The following is a 19,609-nucleotide window of genomic DNA, read 5'->3' on the forward strand; positions in this document are numbered from 1 at the left end:
TTTCCAGACAAGTATCCGATATTTTTTCAGATCCGTATCGCACTTTTCTACTTAATAATTTAGCAAATATTCGATATATCGATGTGAGAAAATGAATTGTCGATTTTCTCTCCACTACTATTTACTGCATCTACAGTTTCTCAATGGTGACTGAAAAACAGTAACAATTAACATCCACTATTATTCACAATTAAACTTTGATGTTTATTGGAAGAAGTATATTGAATTGTCACTTGTTTAATGAATAATAAAATACAGATGAAATAATGAAACTAATTGATTTTAAAAAAATGGTCGTATTTTAAATCACAGATTATTAAAGTGATTGTTATGAATATCTTCGTTTCGTGCAACTGGTATCACTGGTTGGTTCGTTTCTTCCGATTCCTCATCTTCGGTCTCTTTATAACTTTGCTTTAAGTAACCTTTGCTGTTTCTCATGCTAAACATGAAATATGTAGATAAACCTGAAAAGGTAAAAACATAAATTAGTAAATGATTTATCAAACAAACATTCTGATTAGATTGAATATCCATTTCATTACTTTTATCAAACTGAATCAAGCTATGCAATTTTTCAACGATTCCTTCGTATACATTGATTCAATTTACTAATCAATAAAAATTATGATCAAGTTTGAGATATTTTTACTTTTACTTAGCCTAAAGACAAAAAGTGACCGCACAACATTAGATGTTGACCAGGTCAAGGGTACCTAAAAGTTTTAATTATATTGTCATGTAGGCTTGTCATGAGAACAAAATGAGTATTCATCTAATCATTTAAAACTGTCAATTAAATTAAATTGACATGTAGAAACTTAAACTTACCAAATCCCATCCAAACGAGAAATCGAAACCATGTTCGTTTACTCAGATTATACATAAGATAAAAGTTGAACAATGCAGATACTATTGGTAGTGCAGGTAAAAGTGGAACCTGAAGTAAGGAAAGTAAGGCGGAAGTAGACGAAAACGCAATTCAATGAATAATGGTACTAATAAGGCTTGGTAATAACCTTGTATATCATTAGATAATTACCTTAAAGGCGAGTCTGGTTTGGGATTGAGGTTGTCGATTAAGTAAAATCATGAGAATGATGATGAAAGTAAAAATAATAGCAATAGCACTCAATGAGTAAATACTGCCAGCAACAATTTCATCGTACAGGAAGGTTAAACATCCATCGAGAATCAAACAGAGAAAGCCTAGAAAAGATGAAAAATTATTAGTTGATTTGAAAACAATAAGAGCTAGTTATTATAATTTTTACACATTTAAATTGCATTGTTAGAAAGGTTAGAGTTTAGGAACAATTTTGTCTCAATAAAAACTGTGTACTGAAGTAAACGGAAGAAACTAATGGACCAGTAATCGGATAATTAAGTGGCACAATAGATTGTAGTGGACTACAAAATAAGAGATCATAGGTTGACTTAATAGGTCGAAACAATATTGTATTTAATACAATCAAACCAATTTAAAACCAATGCACAGTTCAAATAATGGATGGACAGGAAATAATCGTTTAAACTTACTGATTACGAGTATAATAGTTGCACTGACTTCTGTTGTACTCTCGTTTGGTACCTTAAATCCTTCCAAGTTGAGTAAAAGAGACATTAAACTTGGCTTTTGACTAACAACAACCAGTTGATCATCATCAGCAGTGTTATTGTTTACACTTTCATTATCTTCATTTCCATCCTTTTCATGAGCTGGATTTGAGTCAACTGGATCATCACATCGATACCTGGATTGTTAATACAACAGAGCAAAATTGTTATTAGGAAAATTTTAAATGGTTAAGATTTAGACAAATAAATATAAAATTACAATACCTTAAAATCAGCACTGATAATGCGACTAGAGTATAAGCTAACAGTGTTCCAATGGACATCATGTCAGTTAATTCATCGGTGGAAAATAAAGCAGCCGTTATACCTGCGAATAATCCAGACATTATGGTCGAGAAAATAGGAGTTTTCTTGGCTCCAGCAGTAGATTTGAATACTGAAGGAATCAATCCGTCAGATGCCATGGCAAATAAAACACGAGGAAGAGGAAATAGAGATCCTAGAAGAGCCGTTGACAAACTTGTAATAGCACCAAATGTGATGATGTAAGTTGATCCAACCCAACCGTGGTGCATGGTGAAAATATCAGTGAGTGGAGCGTTAGAACCTTGTAACCAGTAAGGAGCCATTAAGGTTGAAACACCAGCAACACCCAGATAAGCCAATAAAATGAGAAACAATGATATCGTTATACTGAGGGGAATTGATCTTTGAGGGTTTTTGGCCTCTTCACCGGTAGAAGCAATGGCATCAAAACCAACAAACCCATAGAAACAAGTAGCTGCTCCTTTCATTACACCTAAAAATAGGGAAAGAAAAGTGTTGTTTATTGTTGATCGTAACCTTTTGATTGATTAACAATTTACCTTGAAATCCATATGGAAAGAAACCCCCTTTGCCGAAACCGGGAGGAACTTGACTCGCAGGAATTTCCCAATTATCAAGACTAGAACGAAAAGCACCAGCAATTATCACAAAGAAAACAGCATACAAATTGACAACAGTGAAAATGGCAGTGAATCCTGTCGACTCTTTAACCCCAAAAGCCAGCATAACTAATATGATTGACATGAGAAACATGAAATTAGTGAAAGTTCAATTCATTTCAAGTTGATTTGTATTACCGGCAAGGACCATTGTTAACGTGAATGCAAAGCCATCAAAATAACCAGCAGTTCCAGGGATTGGAAGTGGTAGAGTTTCATTGAAAAAATGTGCGATCTTATTATCGATAAGAGCATCAACATAACCACTATAACCTCGCGCTACCGATGCCGTTCCTGGGATAAAAAAAGAGCAATCATTATATAAATTTATTACGTAAATCTGCAGTTTGATTTGACATTTATTGTTTGATATTTTTCTGTATATTAGGTATCACTGAAAAGGGTGTATAATTGAATTGTTGATTGATTAAAATTGACATCATGAACTAACTAGATATGTATAATGAAGATATAATTGTAAATAAATGTAGCTATCTGTCAAGCATTTGACTTAATTTGGTTAAAGGTCAATAACTTAAACTTTAAACAGATTGGTTTTTATCTGAATAGATACAAATCCTATTTTAGTTTATGTTATTGACTTGACACTTCCATGTGGTGACCAAAATCACGAGACAATTATCAACCATTAGATGGATGAGTGAATAGATTAGATATTAATTATCACAATGAACATGAATTGAAAGGGCGAAACCAGAAACCCTTTAACAGTTAATTAACATAGCTAATAGTATCTATTGACTGATTTACAAGTAATAGGAGATGGAATCAAGTCAATAACTACAAGACTGTATAAGAATGAAAACGTTACTGGAAAACTCAACAACTGAAGCGGAAAAGAAACTGAAAGTGAAGAGCGTTTCAAGATGAACAATAAGATTAACAATAAACTGAAACAGCAAGACTTTTATCTGATTTTTTAACCGAGAAAATCCATCATTTTTGCTTTAAATTTGAGATAATTTTAAATTTTAATCAATTTCAACATGAATTGCGTAAAGCATTGGACGCAATAACACCTATTATTGAAAATGTATGTTATTAACGTCATTAATTTTATCAGAAGAGCTAACCGACCTTTACACAATTATGTATGCAATCAATTCCAAAATTAATGAAATAACCAGAAAAAGGAAAATCAATCAACAGTAGGAGTTTTTAAATTAGGCTAAAATGATGCAATAACTTTGATATATGAGTAAATTATGCGATAGAATCAGTCAAGGACCAGAAATTAACTTATATTACAAAAGATCCTTAATGTTTCAAAAAGGAATTCCTGGCGATAATTGATAATCAAAAAATACAAATCATAGATTAACTGTTAATTATGGGAAAAGGCGAAACAGTAGCAAGTATGCCCAAAATTTATGAGGCCTTGAAGATATCAATTACAATCAATAATCGAGATGATGCACCACACTGGAAGTATTAGCTTATTGGTACTAACTTGTAAGTACCTGGCATTTTGTTATATACCGGGAAATGTATTCTCATGATTTTAAATCTTCGTTGATAGATCGGATTCAGCCTGAAATGTCATTCAAAGTAAATTTCTTGAGATTTTGGTTGATATTTTAAGTGGAATGGATTTAAGTCCTTAATAAAGTAAGAAATAGAAATGAAATTTGCTGAAATTCAAATTAGATTTAGCTCCTCTGTGGGGATCGTTGAAAAAATGAGTGCATTATCTCGATGGTGACTGTATTCGATTCAATGCTTTAGATATTTGTAATTATACATACCAATAGCATATTCCAAGATTAGATTCCATCCAATAATAAAGGCCATGAACTCACCAACAGTGGTATAACTGTAAATATAAGCTGAACCAGCTTTAGGCACTCGAGCTCCAAACTCAGCATAGCAAAGACCAGCAAACACTGAAGCAATGGCAGCAATAAAAAAAGAGATAATCACAGCGGGTCCAGCTTGTTTGTAGGCAACATGACCAGCTAATACGTAAACACCTAGTCCAAGTGTAGAACCAACTCCTAATTGAGAGGAAAGATAATCAAGAAAATTAGATCAAATTGAAATGAGACAATTAAACACATTAAATCAAGATTAGATGGTGAGTCTAATACCGAAAAAACATAAACAATGCGTTTTCTGGTTACTCCGGGTTTTTAATGGTTACAATGGACTAATAATTCAAAGGTTGATTAACATTTAATCCGGAAACTTCAACACTTGGAATAACCAGTTGATTTAAAGGTAGATAGTCTAGATAATTGAACTTACCTAAAGCAGTTAGGTCAAAAGTGTTTAGACATCTAACAAGTCTAGATTTTGATTCTGCGTCTTCTTCAATCGGCTTTCTCCTAACTAAAGCTTTGAAAAATCGCTTAACCAGAATCATTGGTTTTCACTGATTGATTGGATCTCTTGTCAACTCTTAATTAACTTCGTTAATAAGTTGATTGTTGAAAATGTCAAATGGTTAGCCAGTCACAAATGATCAAGGATGTTCACCAGTTATATCACCGCACACAAATTTAAATGTGGATCAAAACTAGTATCGTTCAAGGGATTTCAAAGGTGGAAACAACAATGACAGTAATTGTAAAATTGAAATTAAAAATAAATATGAACCTAATTTGAACTAAACAACCTAAGAATTAACAAAATGACAATCTCGAGGTTTCCATAACTCCATTGGAAAACGTTATTTGCATCTAGAGGGAAATACTGTAATCAAGTGTATACACAATTAACTAGATTTGAGTGACAACCAGAGATGACAATGATCAAATTGTGACTGATTAGGAGTGAGAAATTGGGAGAAAGAATGAGACTAATAGTTAAACACATGATTATCAGTCTTTTTGAATGATCAACTTTGACTGATCAATCTTCAAACATTGATTAGCCGATTAACCAGAGATAGGATGAGACGAGCCAAAGAGGGTAAAGTAAATAGACAGCAAAAAACGGCCCAATTCATTAAAAGTGGGTACAGCAATTAATTGATTAAAACTATCGAAAGGTAACTTAGATTACAATTGAAGGGGCGGTTAATCAAAATGGCAAGTTAAATATATGAATGACGGCAAAGCCCAATGTAACTCTGAAAGCTCTCAATTGCTATCTGCTAATCACCTTGGAGTATTCACAATTTGGTGATTTAAGGTTACAAAAGAGTGATTAAATAATCGATTAAGTTGAATTACAATTTAAATCATGTGATTGTTTAACAAAACAATTTACATTTGCTTTTATTTACCTTTTTGCCAATCTTGATTTTGGTTAACAAAAGGATGGAAGCTGATATTGAATGAAATACATTTTCCCTCGATTCTGGTTATTAACCAGAATCAAAGGGAATCTCATTTAACCAAATCAAACCTTTTAATCAATCAAAATATGTAATCAATTTTAAAATGGCTTCTTAATTTCATATGTTTGGTAAATAATTAAAAAATGTTTCAATTTGGACAGCAATCAAAAATGGTAATCCAATTGAAAGTGATTTTAAAAACAAACTGATTCAGTTTTTTTCTCTCATTTTCTGATGATCATTTAAATGATAAAAATATATCATTAAATCTAAATAAGTAAGGATAAAAAGATATAAAATATTCTGATTCTTCCGGATCCTTAAAATATAACTGTTAATCGTTTTTAACTGTTTCATCATTGAACATGATTAACAGCAAATTGAACTGACCAAAAAATGGACCATTCAATGTACAATAAGATAACCCGCAAAACAATAAATAACTCAATGTAAAATTTAAGTTCATGGATGATGATTAAAGATTTAATTGTTTTAAACACAGTAGTTAATTCAATTGATTATAAGGGTTTAAAGATGATAACTTTGGGTTAAAGTTGGTAATAATTTAGGTCGAAGCCAAAAAATAATAATAAAGAACCAGATTTTGAGAAGTGAAAATGAACCAACCATTGATAACTTGATTAGACAGAGTTATTAGCAATTTTATCTTGATTTGTTTCGTCCATTAACTATGGTCAATTATCAGTTGATAAATGACAATTAAATTCACAATCAAGTTGATTGATCTTTTTAATGTTTCACTCCTTTTGGGTTGAAGCCTCAGTTTCTGGTTTAACTTTGGGTTTTTGTCTTTAACCCAACAGTTGATTTACGGTTAATATTAACCATTTTGTTCCTTTTAATTAACTAAATCATTACAATAATCAATATCAATCAAAGAATGATTGAGTTGATTGAATGTTTGATTATAGTCTGGAAACAGATTGAAAGTGATTACTGATGATGTACAGTTGTAGCATCAAACGTTTGACTACCAAAGGTTTCATTGAAAATATCTCAATCAATCGTGAATATTTAATTATTGTAATTGAAAATTAAAGATAACAAACAAATCATGAAAATGGTTGAAACTAATTCAAGTCTGAAATGTGAAGACTAATTGTATTTCAAGACGAGTAACCATGAAAAGTGTTAGTTAACTGATAATTGATGAAACCATTCACTTTCAAGGGACTTTCTGTGATTAACTCAACTGTGATTTGACAATTTGTTAATCAAAGCATTCTTATTGAATTGTGAAAATTGAATTGTCTTGATATAGCGAATAACACTCACATTACAATTCAGCATTCACCAAGTAATTTGGTGGAATTCATAAGATCTTAATCAATTCGAATGATTTGGTAATGAATAAATTAATGTATTAAAGACGAACAAATGCTTAATATCAAATTACCATTGAAAATATTAGAGAACCGAAAATTTTTGCGCTCTATCGTTAGGCTCACACTCTTGCGCTAATTACTTTGTTGATCTTTGTCACATCGACGCAAATTTTTTTTTGCAAATCAAAGTTAATTAACTAGCAAATGAAGGGTGAGTTGTGATTTAGTTTCAGTCAGTCAATTTTCAAAAACAGATCAAAATGACCGTTGGTAAATTTGTGATTTGAAACCCGTTTTTTACTCAAATGGCCTTACAAATTGGTTGAAAGATGGACTAAGGTTGCAGATGTTGATAAATTTCTGGTTAAAATCTTTATCATATAATAAAATGAAAATTACTTGATATTTGTCTGTATTTAGAGTACAAAAACTTTCTGGTTTACCCAATATCTGACAATATCAACAAGTGAAGCATCTTTCAAATAAAATTTGCTAGATCTGGCAAACTCGTGGCTCATGAAGGTTTCTTTAAATTTTATCATGAAATGTTCAAAGGATAGAATAACAAAGGAAAAAAATTCTGAGTAAATCAGCCATAAAATACTGAGATATCACCAAGCTTCTTTAATTTGCTAAGTTGTTATAATTTCAGAGTCGAAAACCCAACTCAATATTGAATTACCAGATTTAACTATCAGCTTGTACTATTAGGCTTAAATATTAGACTTAATTGTTGGTGTAAGTGAACAATAAAAGTGTCCATCATGAGTGAGATTAACAGTCTACACTCTTGAATTGAAAGATTAATGGCGAGTCAGGAATGTCCGTTATAATATATAATGATATAATTGTTGTAATATTATTAATAATGACAAGAAAAAAAAACATTAAATGATGGAGATAAAGATGAGAAAGATGTTACCGAAAAAGCTTCCGGTTCCAAGGAATTATAAACCTGAAGCAATAAAATTGAATAATAAGAAGCTAAATCAGAGATGAGGTATGCAAGGTGTAAGCCATTGAAGAGACCGAAGTGGGTGTCCAAATGGTCAGGTTTGCTGGTGGTGATGATGATGATTATGCCGTGAGCATCACTGGTTTTAATGTAGTGATGCTTAGCAACTCAATTAACAATTATCCGGGTCGTTTGGCCTTTCACTTTATTGGACAAGAGTCGGCCTTTGCTGCTGATTTTTCACTTTTCATGATGAGAATGATGAAATGGATGAAGATGAAAGGTTAGAGAGAGTGAATTGGATGAATACCCTGAGGTATTATTAATCTTTCAAATTGTTTCGTGAGTTTGTTTACAAATATTTGTATAAATATATAAATATATATATACAGTAACATGGAGATGTAAGTGAATCAGTAAGAGAAGCAAAAAAATACCTAACCTACTTCCTAATCGGAAACGGGTATAATACAGGTAACAACAACGGCTTCAGGTCAAAAATTCGGACCAAATATCATGTTTTTACATCAGAAAGCCGAAAAGGAGGTTCTTCAATCATCTTTCAACTTTTACTTTCTGTTAATACCTTTCACTGTTGAACTGTTTTGTGCCTTTCCTCCTGTTTTTAATCTTCATATTGGTGTTTTTAAAGGTTGGTCCTTCCCTTTTGGTTTAACTATAAAAACATTTAGTTAGTTAATTTGATTCACATTCGTACAAACCATTTGATTTAGTTAACTTAACCAGTTTAGGACCAAAGGACTTAACTTCAAATTAATCAAGTAAGCAAACGAGTAAATTAATGTAAACCCAAACAAAACTGTCTTCCTATAGCCTTTATAAACTCTCACCCTCTCTTAACCAGTGTTTCTTCATTTCCAATTGTTTTGTGTTGATCAATTATTGTTTTTGACCATTAGTTTATGACCATAACTTGGACTAAGTGATTTAAGCTACCGAAGGACTCAACTGATTGTGACTTTAGTCAGTTTGTTTCGTGTTTCAAAAGATTCGAGTCTAACCAGAGTTTTCCCTCTTCTTTACATGTGTTACTGCCAACCTTAGACAGTTTTGTTGACAATATTATTTTATAAAATCTATTTTTTATATAATAATTTATATTTTTTCCTCTACTTTCTTTTGATAGAGATGCGTTCAATCACAATTTGTTGTATCATTGCTGCTGTCATGATCATTCTAGTTACATTCACACCAAGTGGAAGTGAAGCTGGCCGACGAAAGATCATGAAGATTAAGAAACTCGCAGCTCTCGCTCTTCTCCTTAAATCCAAGAAAAGATACATTTTCCCAATTCCTCTTCCTCTTCCTCTTCCAGTTCCGTAAGTATCATTGCTTGAACACACCAAGCCTTCCAATTAACCAAATATTAATCACCATTTGTTTCTGTCATTGCTTTACAGAGTCCTCAAAAAGACTGTCCAAGCATGGCCTGAACCTTCATGGCCTGAACCATCATGGCCAAGCAGTGAACAATCATGGCCACAAGCTGAAAGTTGGTGGTAAACAAAGCTAAAATCACTATCATCTTCATCAATTTAGGGCATTAAAATTTTGTAAATACTGGTTTCATTTTGGATGAAAAGGGTAACTGGATTATCTAAATCATCACTCATTATCATCTGCAAAAACACTTTTTTCAATCTTGTTATTTTGAGCTGCTTCATGTCATCTTCATGAAATTGTATTCACTAATTATTCATGTTTTTTATGTAAAAATGCTTGTTTTTTTTCATACTAAATTTAAACATTTTTTGAATAACAATAATTATGAAGGTTAATAAATAATTCAATTAATAAACAAGTTTTGTATCAAATTATTTAAACCAGTTTTAGGCTAAAAATGCTAAAGATTTGATTCCAAAAAAAAATGATCCAAACTAGACTTCCTTAATAATTAAACCAAATGATGATTTATTTCAAAACTGCTGACAAAACCCAATTTTTTTACTGGACAAACCTCAAAATCTGGTTTCTTGTTGCATTTATCACCATAATCACCATGTAAGAGTATAAAATCAACTCGAAATCATCAAACACGCTTCATTCAGGTGAAATGATTAGTTAATTGTGAATGATGAGCACGATTTCTGTTGTATTTGATTGTAAAGCTTTGTTGTTTGCTGAGAATGAATGTGATTGCTATAAGAGTAATCTTGAAGCTAATTGAAAAGTATTTTGCTGGTTTTATCGACAGTAATCAATTGAATTGTATTCCAGTATTAACCAAATATGTGCTGATAATATGGTGCGTTCAATATTATTGTAGATTGAATCAAATCCCATAGACAAAAACAAACAAGATTAATACATCTTATTAAATTTTCACGTATCTACATAATAATTATCTGTAAAACCATAATTTCTGATTGTAGGCGTTAGTTCATGCCAAAACTTAGCTTGGCTTTCAAAGACAACTATTGATTTTATCTAAATCTTTACTTCATAATATTTATGAGAAATGAATTCCAATTATTAATAGATGTCTAAAATTATCTTTCAAATTACAGGTCGATATAAACAGGACAATGAAGTTTTGATTGATCATGATTCATGAGCTTATTGATTGAATAATCTACTTTACTTCTGACGGTGAGATATACTTTTAATCAACTAACATATTCCATTTTTACCTGACTTTAATCACTTAACATACCCCACTTTACCTAATCTGGTTTATCTTTGGAATTTTGTTGTTAAATTCTTGGAGATACAAATATTAATATTTTATCCAAGTCTGTGATCTAGTATATATAGCGAGTCTGAGAAATAAACATTTATAATTTAAACCTTTGCTCTTCGCTGAACAGTTCAATCATTTCCAGCTAAAGATGAAGTTGTCATTGTTAATTTGTTTCTTTGCATTCAGTCTCGTCTCATGTGTTGACTACACTGAGATCGTTGAGTTACCATTTGGTAAGATAAGAGGTGCTGTTGAATATTGGCGAGGTCGAGCTGCTTATGAATACAAAGGAATACCTTTTGCAACTCCGCCAGTTGGATCACGTCGTTACCTCAGAGCAACTGAGCCAAAACCATGGGAAGGAATCAAAGATACGGTTTCCTATGGAAAAGCCTGTCCTCAAAAAGCATGGTGAGTTACAAGTTAACAATAAGAAGTGAAATCATAATGAATTATATATTTCAGGGCAACAAAGGATGTAGACCAAGATGAAGATTGCCTTTATATGAATGTTTATGTGAACAAAGAGACATTTGATAATCGTGATAAACAACTTAGACCTGTGCTTGTATGGATTCATGGTGGAGGCTTCATGTCTGGAAGTGGCAATGAACATGATGCCTATCGAGGAATACCATTGGTAATCATTGAAGATGTTGTTTTAGTAACATTCAACTATCGACTTGGAGTTTTTGGTTTCTTGAATGCTGGTAAACTTATTCCTGAACTTCCAACTAATCTTGGTCTTTGGGATCAAAATCTAGCTTTACAATGGGTTAACCAGAATATCCATCTTTTTGGAGGTGATCCCAATAAAGTTACGATCTTTGGTCAATCAGCAGGCTCAGCGGCTGTTGCTTATCAAATCTTGTCTCCTCAATCGAGAGGTTTATTCAAAGGTGCCATCATGGAGTCAGGAGGAATCATGAGTGGCTTCGTGCCAGAAGAAAATCGAACCAGGATGATTGAAGATTTTATCGAATCTTTTAATTGTACTAATGTTGCCGATCGATTGAACTGTTTGAAATCAATTCCCTGGAAAGATCTTGTTAATAACACACCAAGAACCATCTTAACCCCAACTTTTGGTGATGATTTCATACCAATGGAACCAGAAGTAGCAATTAAAAGCCGTAAATTCAATGATGTTAATTTATTGGCTGGTGCTGAGAGAGATGAAGGAAATGGTCTCGTCTGCGGCACTTACGAGTTTGCTCACCTCAAAGCTTCAACATCAGCATCTGGAACTTATGCTTATATTCATACTCAAGCTCCAATGAAAGGAATCAATGATATTCCATCTTGTGGCAGATCAGTTGATAAGGTTTGCCATTGTGATGAGATTCCATTCATTTTTGGAGCCCCTCTACGTGAACCTCAAAATTATGATGCAGATGACATCGAACTGAGCGTTCAGATGATGAAAATTTGGGGTGAATTTGCACGATCAGGGTAAGTATTGAACAAAATATCTAGATTTTGTAGACATTCATGGCAACTCATTATTTTTTCCTTTTCACAGAAAACCAACTCGACAAGGTCCAATCGATTGGCCACTAATTGCTGAGAAATCATCCAAAGTTGTAAATCTGCTCGAATTGAACAACAAATTCCTTGGTAAAATTGACACTATAACTGGGACTAACTGTCTTGCTAACTGAATAGAGTCGGGCAAATGACATGGCTGCAATCAGAGTTTACCTTTTTATCAGTGCTGTTAAAATTAACTTACTCAATAATCACAGATTAAAAATAAAATGTTCTAAAATTTATTTATCTCGATTGAATTACTTTTCGACTCGGATTTGATTTTGTAAAACTTCCAAAACATAATGAAAGTATTCAAACAATATGGTGCGTGCTATATGATTCAGTGTCGATTGAATCAAATCACATAGATCAACACAAAAAGGATTAATACAGCATCGCATTAAGTTTTCACGTAATAATATAACGACATTTTTTGATTGTAGGAGTTATTTCATGCCAAAACTTAGCTTGAGATTATTTCATTGCTTCTGAGAAAAACTATGAATTTTATCATAATCTTCCTTTCATAATATTTATGAACAGTGAATTCAAATTATTCAGAAAAGCAACAGTTATCTTACAAATTACAGCTAATTATTAAAAGAGACAATGAAGTTAGATTTTGATTGATCATGAGGCTATCGATTGAATAATCTACTTTCCTTGTAGCAGTAGATATCATATTAAACCATTAACATTCCCACCTTTGGATCAGACTTCTAATCTTGTAATAAACCAATTTCTTGGAATTATGATATAAATTATTGGATACTTCTATCAAAATTTGTGTTTTAATATAAATGGAGAATCAAATCAATGAATATTTATAATTTACATCTATTTCTCTTCGCTGAACAGTTCAATCATTTCACTCCAGCTAAAGATGAAGTTGTCTTTGTTAATTTGTTTCTTTGCATTCAGTCTTGTCTCATGTGTTGAATACACTGAGATCGTTGAGTTACCATTTGGTAAGATAAGAGGTGCTGTTGAATATTGGCGAGGTCGAGCTGCTTATGAATACAAAGGAATCCCTTTTGCAACTCCGCCAGTTGGATCACGTCGTTACCTCAGAGCAACTGAGCCAAAATCATGGGAAGGAATCAAAGATACAGTTTCATATGGGAAATCATGCCCTCAAAATGAATGGTAAGTTACAAGTTAACAATGAGAAGTGATTGAAAGAGGTTAACTCATGATAGAACAGCATCGAAAATAAAGTTATACACATGAAATGTCTTTCTTTGAACCAATTTACTCTAATTCACAAGGGTACTCAAAATAAGGTATAACTATGTATTTTTACAGGGCAAAGGACGAAGACCAAGATGAAGATTGCCTTTATATGAATATTTATGTCAACAAAGAGACATTTGACAATCGTGATAAACAACTTAAACCAGTACTAGTATGGATTCATGGTGGCGGTTTCATATCTGGAAGTGGTAATGAACGTGATGCCTATCGAGGAATACCATTGGTAATAGTTGAAGATGTTGTATTAGTAACATTCAACTATCGACTTGGGGTTTTAGGTTTTTTCAATCCTGGTAAACTGATTCCCTCACTTCCAACTAATCTTGGTCTTTGGGATCAAAATTTAGCTCTTCATTGGGTTAATCAGAATATCCATCTTTTTGGTGGTGATCCAAATAAAGTTACAATCTTTGGTCAATCAGCAGGATCGGCGTCTGTGGCTCATCAAATCTTGTCTCCTCAATCGAGAGGTTTATTTAGAGGAGCCATCATGGAATCAGCAGGAATCTTTAGTGATTACATTTCAAAGGAAGATCGAACCAGGATTACTGAAGATTTTATAAAGTCTTTCAATTGTACTAATGTTGATGACCCATTGGCTTGTTTAAAATCAGTACCCTGGCGAAATCTTGTTAAAAACGCACCAAACACCCTTTACGTCCCAATTTTTGGTGATGATTTTCTACCAATGGAGCCAGAAGTAGCATTTAATCGTCGTAAATTCAATGATGTTAATTTGTTGGTTGGTGCTGAGAGAGATGAATTAAATGGACTTATCTGTGCCACTTACAAGTTTGCGTATCTTAAAGCTTCAACTTCAGCAACTGGTACTTATGCTTATATGCATACTCAAGCTCCATTGAAAGGCTTAAGTTATCTACCAACATGCGGCAGAGCCTTCGATAAGGTTTGTCATGGTGACGATATTCCGTTCATTTTTGGAGCACCTCTTCGTGAGCCTCAAAATTATGATGCAGATGACATCGAATTGAGCATCCACATGATGAGAATTTGGGGTGAATTTGCACGGTCAGGGTGAGTATCGCTCAAAATATCTAGATTTTGTAGACATTCATGGCAACTCAATATTTTTTCCTTTTCACAGAAAACCAACTCGACAAGGTCCAATTGATTGGCCACTGATTGCCGAGAAATCATCCAAAGTTTTGAATTTGATTGAATTGAATAATAAATTCCTTGGTAAAATTGACACTACAACTGGGACTAACTGTCTTGCTAACTGATTAGTGTCGTTCAAATGACTTACAATTGTTAGCTGCAATAAGAGTTTACCTTTATATCAATTGCTGTTGAAATAAACTTACTTATTAATCATAGATTAAACCTAAAATAACATTTATTCATCTCGATTGAATTAGATTATTTCGTCTCGGATTTGATTCTGTAAAACTTTCAAAATATAATAACAATTTACGCTTAAGTACAATTCAAGTATTTTTGATGCAAAGCTTGACTTGGTAAAAGACTGAAAAAATTTGCCCGTTAACTGTTTTAACAATTTACAGAGTAAATCGATTTGTTGTATCATGGCTGCTGTCATGATCATTTTATAATAATTGAAGATGACCTGGGGATTTTGGGGATGATTTCCTACCAATTTAGCTGGAAGTAGCATTTAATATTCGTAAATTCAATGATGTTAATTTTTTGGTTGGTGCTGAGAGAGATGAATTAAATGATCTCATCTGTACTTACAAGTTTGCCCACCTTGACATCATATGATATTTTTTCATTCATCAGTTGAATATCAAACTTCAACCTTTAATAGAAATAAATGCTCTAAACTAACAAGATAGTTAACTATTGACACTTAAATATTTCCTGCAGGTTGGATGGTTTATTATAGATCGGGAGCTAACCAATGGAGAAATTTCATTGCAAATTCATAACCAAGGAAACATGCAGCGTTTGCGGAGAAAGCTCGTAGGAAAACTGGAGTAGCACCTCGATAAAGAGTTTTAACCCCTTCTTCTCTTATTAATTTGATGAAAACATCCCTGATACCATTAGGATAAGTACCTTCTGGAGCTGTCTGCAGGCGTGATTTGAGAACATCAGCTGGAATCGCAACAATCCAATTGAAAACACCAGCCATTCCACCGGCAATAATCGTACGACCGGCACTTAAATCACTTCTAGATTTACCTTCAGGTGTTAACACGCGTTGAATCCACTCATAACTCATAAAATAGGTACCGTTACCAGGTACGTCTCTCAATAATGTAGCTGCTGTTCCTTTATAAATGCTCCTAATACCTCCTTGACGATAAAGTGCTTTGGCACAATCAACTGGTCCTTTAAATTGTTGAACTGCATTTGGATTAGCCCTTTGAACTTGTAATAAACATTTTATCCTTTCTCCTGTGAACAGATTTATAATAAATATTACAATAGTGATGATTGTTAGGTTAATGGTCATACCTGGAGCTAATATTCCAGTGGTAAAAACACCCGACAACATTCCGGCATTAAATAGTTGTGGTAATGTTAACTCTTCATTAGGATGCGATTGTTGTAACTTTTTACCGACTCCGAAACCAAAGAAACAGAGCGAAAATGTCGGAGCAGAGATAACCAGTGGAGCGAGCATACCACGATAGAGACCAGTGAAACCTTCTTTAGTCACAATTTGTTTTGCACAATCAAATGTTCCTTTGTACATTGGAGATTGGCCTGGAGCTGGTTTCGGCATAGTCTGAAGTCTCACTTTAATGGTATCAGGAGGATAACCAGCAAAAACCAAACAGACTCCACCGAAACCACCAGCAACTAAATTTTTAATATGACTTACTTGTTGAGATTCAGACATTTTTGGAAAAATTTATTCACGATTTGTCCATTAAGCACACAATTAAATTATCAAGCAAAACTGTAAAAATCAGACAAAATTGGAGATTCACTCAAAAAACAGTGTAAAAGTAACAAGAAAAATAAACAGTTTAGTTTTTCCATCAGATTACATTTACCTGTAAAGATAATTCGGAACAGGCAACTCATCAGACAATCATTGTTGTAGTAATTAACAACGAGATTACTACATGAATGATAAAATGATTAAATACACAAATAAATCTTTCTTTCGCATTATTAGATTAAACGTTTGTACGATATGAACATTGAAATATGAAACTCATTTCAAATCTCAACTTTTAACCTAAATAGATGCTCTGAAAATATCTCACAATTTTATTACACAGTTCATCGCTTCATCCATCAGATAATCTGGATTCCTTGGTTAACTCTTAAAAAATTAAAGAAGGCAAACTAATGAGGTAGTTTGGTTATTTCGATATCCGAAGATTTCCATGCTTTTGTCTTTCGAGTGCAGAGTAAGATTGAAGACACGAAAGCCTAACAACTCTAGATTTTTCAATTTATTAGCATTAAATTAACAGTAGATCCTTCGATCATGACTGATCGAAAGTTTATTTTTGCTGTGCTCATTTTCATATTTAAAGACTCAAATTCTGAATTGAAAATTTTGTCTGGTGGACAATTATTGATGAAATTGATTTCAAATTTTGTCGTTTAGTCTCTTTCTGTACAGTTGAGGTACCAGATTTTTCACCTGAATCTTTACTTGAAAGACAGTTTTTCATATAATCCTAGTCTAACAATAAACCACCAAATTAAATAACCAAAAAGTTTTTCTCCAAATCAAATGCTACAAAATACGGATTCTGCATTTTTCCCCCGACCCTGTTTAAACGTGAATTTCTCAGTCACCTGCATTCTGATTAACCTCTGACTATTTTTCGGGCATGTAGCTCAATCGTAGCTTTCAGTTTAGGCAAAAATTTTCCTTAGAATCCTTGCCGTTTAGTTACAATTTTTACACAAAAATTTGATATTTTGACTTTATGTATTGTCTACTGTATAGATGTATAAATTGTACTTACAAGATAGATTGTTAGATTCTCTAAACTCTGGAAAATAATCTTTCAAATTGCAGTTCTGAACAAACAGGACAATGAAGTTAAATTTTGATTGATCATGAGTTCATCGATTGAATAATCTAATTCCTGGAACGGTAAGAAATGCTTTAATCGCTCAACATTCCCACTTTGTGCCGAACATTTAATCAGCTAACGAATCTCACTTGTACTAGACTTTTAACCTAGCACTTAAACTAACTTTTCTATTGAATTGCTATTTAAAAAATAGGTTCTAATTAGTAATTTTGCTATTGGATTATAGCAAGCATTTTAATCAGATTTGGATTCACTATATAAAGAGAGAGTTTCGGAAATAAATATTTATAATTTACATGGATTTCTCTTCGTTGAACAGTTCTCTCATTCCACTCCAACTAAAGATGAAGTTGTCTTTGTTAATTTGTTTCTTTGCATTCAGTCTTGTCTCATGTGGAAAAGCCTGTCCTCAAAAAGCATCGTAAGTTAAAAGTTAACGATGAAATTGAACCGAATGAGATAATCTATCTCATAATAAAATAATTATTTTTCAGGATAACAGAAGAAGAAGATCAAGATGAAGATTGCCTTTATATGAATGTTTATTTGAACAAAGAGACATTTGACAATCGTGATAAACAACTTAAGCCAGTACTTGTGTGGATACATGGTGGAGGTTTCGCGGCTGGAAGTGGTAATAAACCAGATGCCTATCGAGGAATACCATTGGTAATCATTGAAGATGTTGTTTTAGTAACATTCAACTATCGACTTGGAGTTTTGGGTTTCTTGAATCCTGGTAAACTCATTCCTTCATTTCCAGATAATCTTGGTCTTTGGGATCAAAATTTAGCTCTACAATGGGTTAGCCAGAACATTCATCTTTTTGGTGGTGATCCCAATAAAGTTACGATCTTTGGTCAATCAGCAGGATCGGCGTCTGTGGGTTATCAAATCTTGTCTCCTCAATCTAGAGGTTTATTTAGAGGAGCCATCATGGAGTCAGGAGGAATCATGAGTGGTTTCATTCAAGAACAAAATCGAACTAAGACCCTTGAAGATTTCATCGAGTCTTTAAACTGTACTAATGTTGTCGATCCATTGACTTGTTTGAAATCAATCCCCTGGAGAGATCTAGTTGATAACTCACCAAGCACCTTTATAAGCCCAACTTTTGGTGATGATTTCATACCAATGGAACCAGAAGAAGCAGTCAAAAGCCGCAAATTCAATGATGTAAATTTATTGGCTGGTGCTGAGAGAGATGAAGGAAATGGTCTCGTCTGTGGCACTTACAAGTTTGCACACCTCAAAGCTTCAACATCAGCAACTGGGACTTATGCTTGTATTCATACTCAAGCCCCAATGAAAGGGCTCTTTGATAATCCATCTTGCGGCAGATCAGTTGATAAAGTTTGCCATAATGATGAGATCCCGTTCATTTTTGGAGCTCCTCTTCGCGAGCCTCAAAATTATGATTCAGATGACATCGAATTGAGCATTCAGATGATGAAAATTTGGGGTGAATTTGCACGGTCAGGGTAAGTATCTAATAAAACCAATCTGAAATCGTAGACGATTATGGCAACTTAATATTTTTTTCATTCTTGCAGGAAACCAGCTCGACAAGGTCCAATCGATTGGCCACTTTTTGCTGAAAAATCATCTAAAGTTTTGAATCTCATCGAATTGAATAACAAATTTTTTGGTAAAATTGACACTAAAACTGGGACTAATTGTTTCATCAACTGATTGTTAAATGCTTTACTCTTTATTTTATGTTTTACTTTCTTAATCCATAATTAGTACAGATTAAAAATATATTAACTAATTATCTGTGAATTTGATTATTTTACTCGGATTTGATTCATATTCCCAAAATAGCAATATTCAATATTCAAATTGAATATAATTCAATTATATTGATTTAGCAAGACTGATAAAATTGCTCGAAAACTGTTTTAGTAATTCAAAAAGCAACTGATGCTAAAATCAGGAAAAAAAGAAATTTTTGAATTTGAAAAAA

The 19,609-nt window shown here is 32.9% G+C and overlaps 5 protein-coding genes across 7 annotated transcripts; 3 read left to right on the forward strand and 2 right to left on the reverse strand.

The window, feature by feature from the left end:
* Positions 1–221: 221 nt before the first annotated feature.
* LOC107365758 (cationic amino acid transporter 2) lies at positions 222–5,301 on the reverse strand. Its single transcript, XM_089269831.1, has 9 exons — positions 4,830–5,301; positions 4,331–4,579; positions 2,703–2,858; positions 2,445–2,633; positions 1,843–2,377; positions 1,540–1,754; positions 1,043–1,209; positions 832–940; positions 222–467 (listed from the first exon to the last, which is right to left on the reverse strand). Exons 1-9 carry the CDS (start codon positions 4,945–4,947, stop codon positions 307–309), a joined length of 1,899 nt encoding a protein of 632 aa, XP_089125957.1. The 5' UTR covers positions 4,948–5,301; the 3' UTR covers positions 222–306.
* A 3,263-nt stretch (positions 5,302–8,564) lies between these two features.
* On the forward strand, positions 8,565–9,985 carry LOC149093159 (uncharacterized). Of its 2 annotated transcripts, XM_089269748.1 has the most exons (4): positions 8,565–8,818; positions 8,901–8,948; positions 9,314–9,506; positions 9,588–9,985. In XM_089269748.1, exons 3-4 carry the CDS (start codon positions 9,316–9,318, stop codon positions 9,688–9,690), a joined length of 294 nt encoding a protein of 97 aa, XP_089125874.1. In that variant the 5' UTR covers positions 8,565–8,818; positions 8,901–8,948; positions 9,314–9,315; the 3' UTR covers positions 9,691–9,985. The 2 variants fall into 2 exon arrangements, with proteins under 2 accessions (XP_089125874.1, XP_089125873.1); XM_089269747.1 differs by lacking the exon at positions 8,565–8,818 and having other exon boundaries at positions 8,885–8,948.
* A 988-nt stretch (positions 9,986–10,973) lies between these two features.
* LOC107365759 (acetylcholinesterase) lies at positions 10,974–12,639 on the forward strand. The gene is made up of 3 exons (XM_015933317.3): positions 10,974–11,278; positions 11,333–12,319; positions 12,390–12,639. Exons 1-3 carry the CDS (start codon positions 11,016–11,018, stop codon positions 12,526–12,528), a joined length of 1,389 nt encoding a protein of 462 aa, XP_015788803.1. The 5' UTR covers positions 10,974–11,015; the 3' UTR covers positions 12,529–12,639.
* Positions 12,640–12,835: 196 nt separating this feature from the next.
* LOC107365761 (uncharacterized) lies at positions 12,836–19,401 on the forward strand. 2 transcript variants are annotated; one of them, XM_089269834.1, is made up of 4 exons: positions 12,836–13,516; positions 18,038–18,064; positions 18,138–19,124; positions 19,197–19,401. In XM_089269834.1, the coding sequence occupies exons 1-4, from the start codon at positions 13,281–13,283 to the stop codon at positions 19,333–19,335; spliced, it is 1,389 nt and encodes a 462-aa protein (XP_089125960.1). In that variant the 5' UTR covers positions 12,836–13,280; the 3' UTR covers positions 19,336–19,401. The 2 variants fall into 2 exon arrangements, with proteins under 2 accessions (XP_089125960.1, XP_015788805.1); XM_015933319.3 differs by lacking the exons at positions 18,038–18,064; positions 18,138–19,124; positions 19,197–19,401 and adding exons at positions 13,703–14,686; positions 14,757–15,012 and having other exon boundaries at positions 12,836–13,543.
* LOC107365766 (mitochondrial carnitine/acylcarnitine carrier protein-like) lies at positions 15,247–16,697 on the reverse strand. The gene is made up of 2 exons (XM_015933334.3): positions 16,094–16,697; positions 15,247–16,033 (listed from the first exon to the last, which is right to left on the reverse strand). The coding sequence occupies exons 1-2, from the start codon at positions 16,479–16,481 to the stop codon at positions 15,513–15,515; spliced, it is 909 nt and encodes a 302-aa protein (XP_015788820.1). The 5' UTR covers positions 16,482–16,697; the 3' UTR covers positions 15,247–15,512.
* Positions 19,402–19,609: the final 208 nt, after the last annotated feature.

This window comes from Tetranychus urticae, chromosome 3 (assembly GCF_039701765.1).
Source record: "Tetranychus urticae isolate SD_2017Ah chromosome 3, NJAU_TeUrti_SD_1.0, whole genome shotgun sequence".
Taxonomy (NCBI): domain Eukaryota; kingdom Metazoa; phylum Arthropoda; class Arachnida; order Trombidiformes; family Tetranychidae; genus Tetranychus; species Tetranychus urticae.

Excerpts from the sequence above, each read along its gene's own strand:
- LOC107365766 (XM_015933334.3), bottom strand. The coding sequence starts at position 16,481 with ATGTCTGAATCTCAACAAGTAAGTCATATTAAAAATTTAGTTGCTGGT. Across the intron at positions 16,034-16,093 it reads CACTGGAATATTAGCTCCAG|GAGAAAGGATAAAATGTTTA; the intron begins GTATGACCATTA and ends ATCTGTTCACAG.
- LOC107365761 (XM_089269834.1), top strand. The coding sequence starts at position 13,281 with ATGAAGTTGTCTTTGTTAATTTGTTTCTTTGCATTCAGTCTTGTCTCA. Across the intron at positions 13,517-18,037 it reads ATCAAAGATACAGTTTCATA|TGGAAAAGCCTGTCCTCAAA; the intron begins TGGGAAATCATG and ends TCTTGTCTCATG. Across the intron at positions 19,125-19,196 it reads GGTGAATTTGCACGGTCAGG|GAAACCAGCTCGACAAGGTC; the intron begins GTAAGTATCTAA and ends TCATTCTTGCAG.
- LOC149093159 (XM_089269748.1), top strand. The coding sequence starts at position 9,316 with ATGCGTTCAATCACAATTTGTTGTATCATTGCTGCTGTCATGATCATT. Across the intron at positions 9,507-9,587 it reads CCTCTTCCTCTTCCAGTTCC|AGTCCTCAAAAAGACTGTCC; the intron begins GTAAGTATCATT and ends ATTGCTTTACAG.
- LOC107365758 (XM_089269831.1), bottom strand. The coding sequence starts at position 4,947 with ATGATTCTGGTTAAGCGATTTTTCAAAGCTTTAGTTAGGAGAAAGCCG. Across the intron at positions 1,755-1,842 it reads TTATCAGTGCTGATTTTAAG|GTATCGATGTGATGATCCAG; the intron begins GTATTGTAATTT and ends TTAACAATCCAG. Across the intron at positions 468-831 it reads TCTCGTTTGGATGGGATTTG|GTTTATCTACATATTTCATG; the intron begins GTAAGTTTAAGT and ends TTACCTTTTCAG.
- LOC107365759 (XM_015933317.3), top strand. The coding sequence starts at position 11,016 with ATGAAGTTGTCATTGTTAATTTGTTTCTTTGCATTCAGTCTCGTCTCA. Across the intron at positions 11,279-11,332 it reads GCCTGTCCTCAAAAAGCATG|GGCAACAAAGGATGTAGACC; the intron begins GTGAGTTACAAG and ends TATATATTTCAG. Across the intron at positions 12,320-12,389 it reads GGTGAATTTGCACGATCAGG|AAAACCAACTCGACAAGGTC; the intron begins GTAAGTATTGAA and ends TCCTTTTCACAG.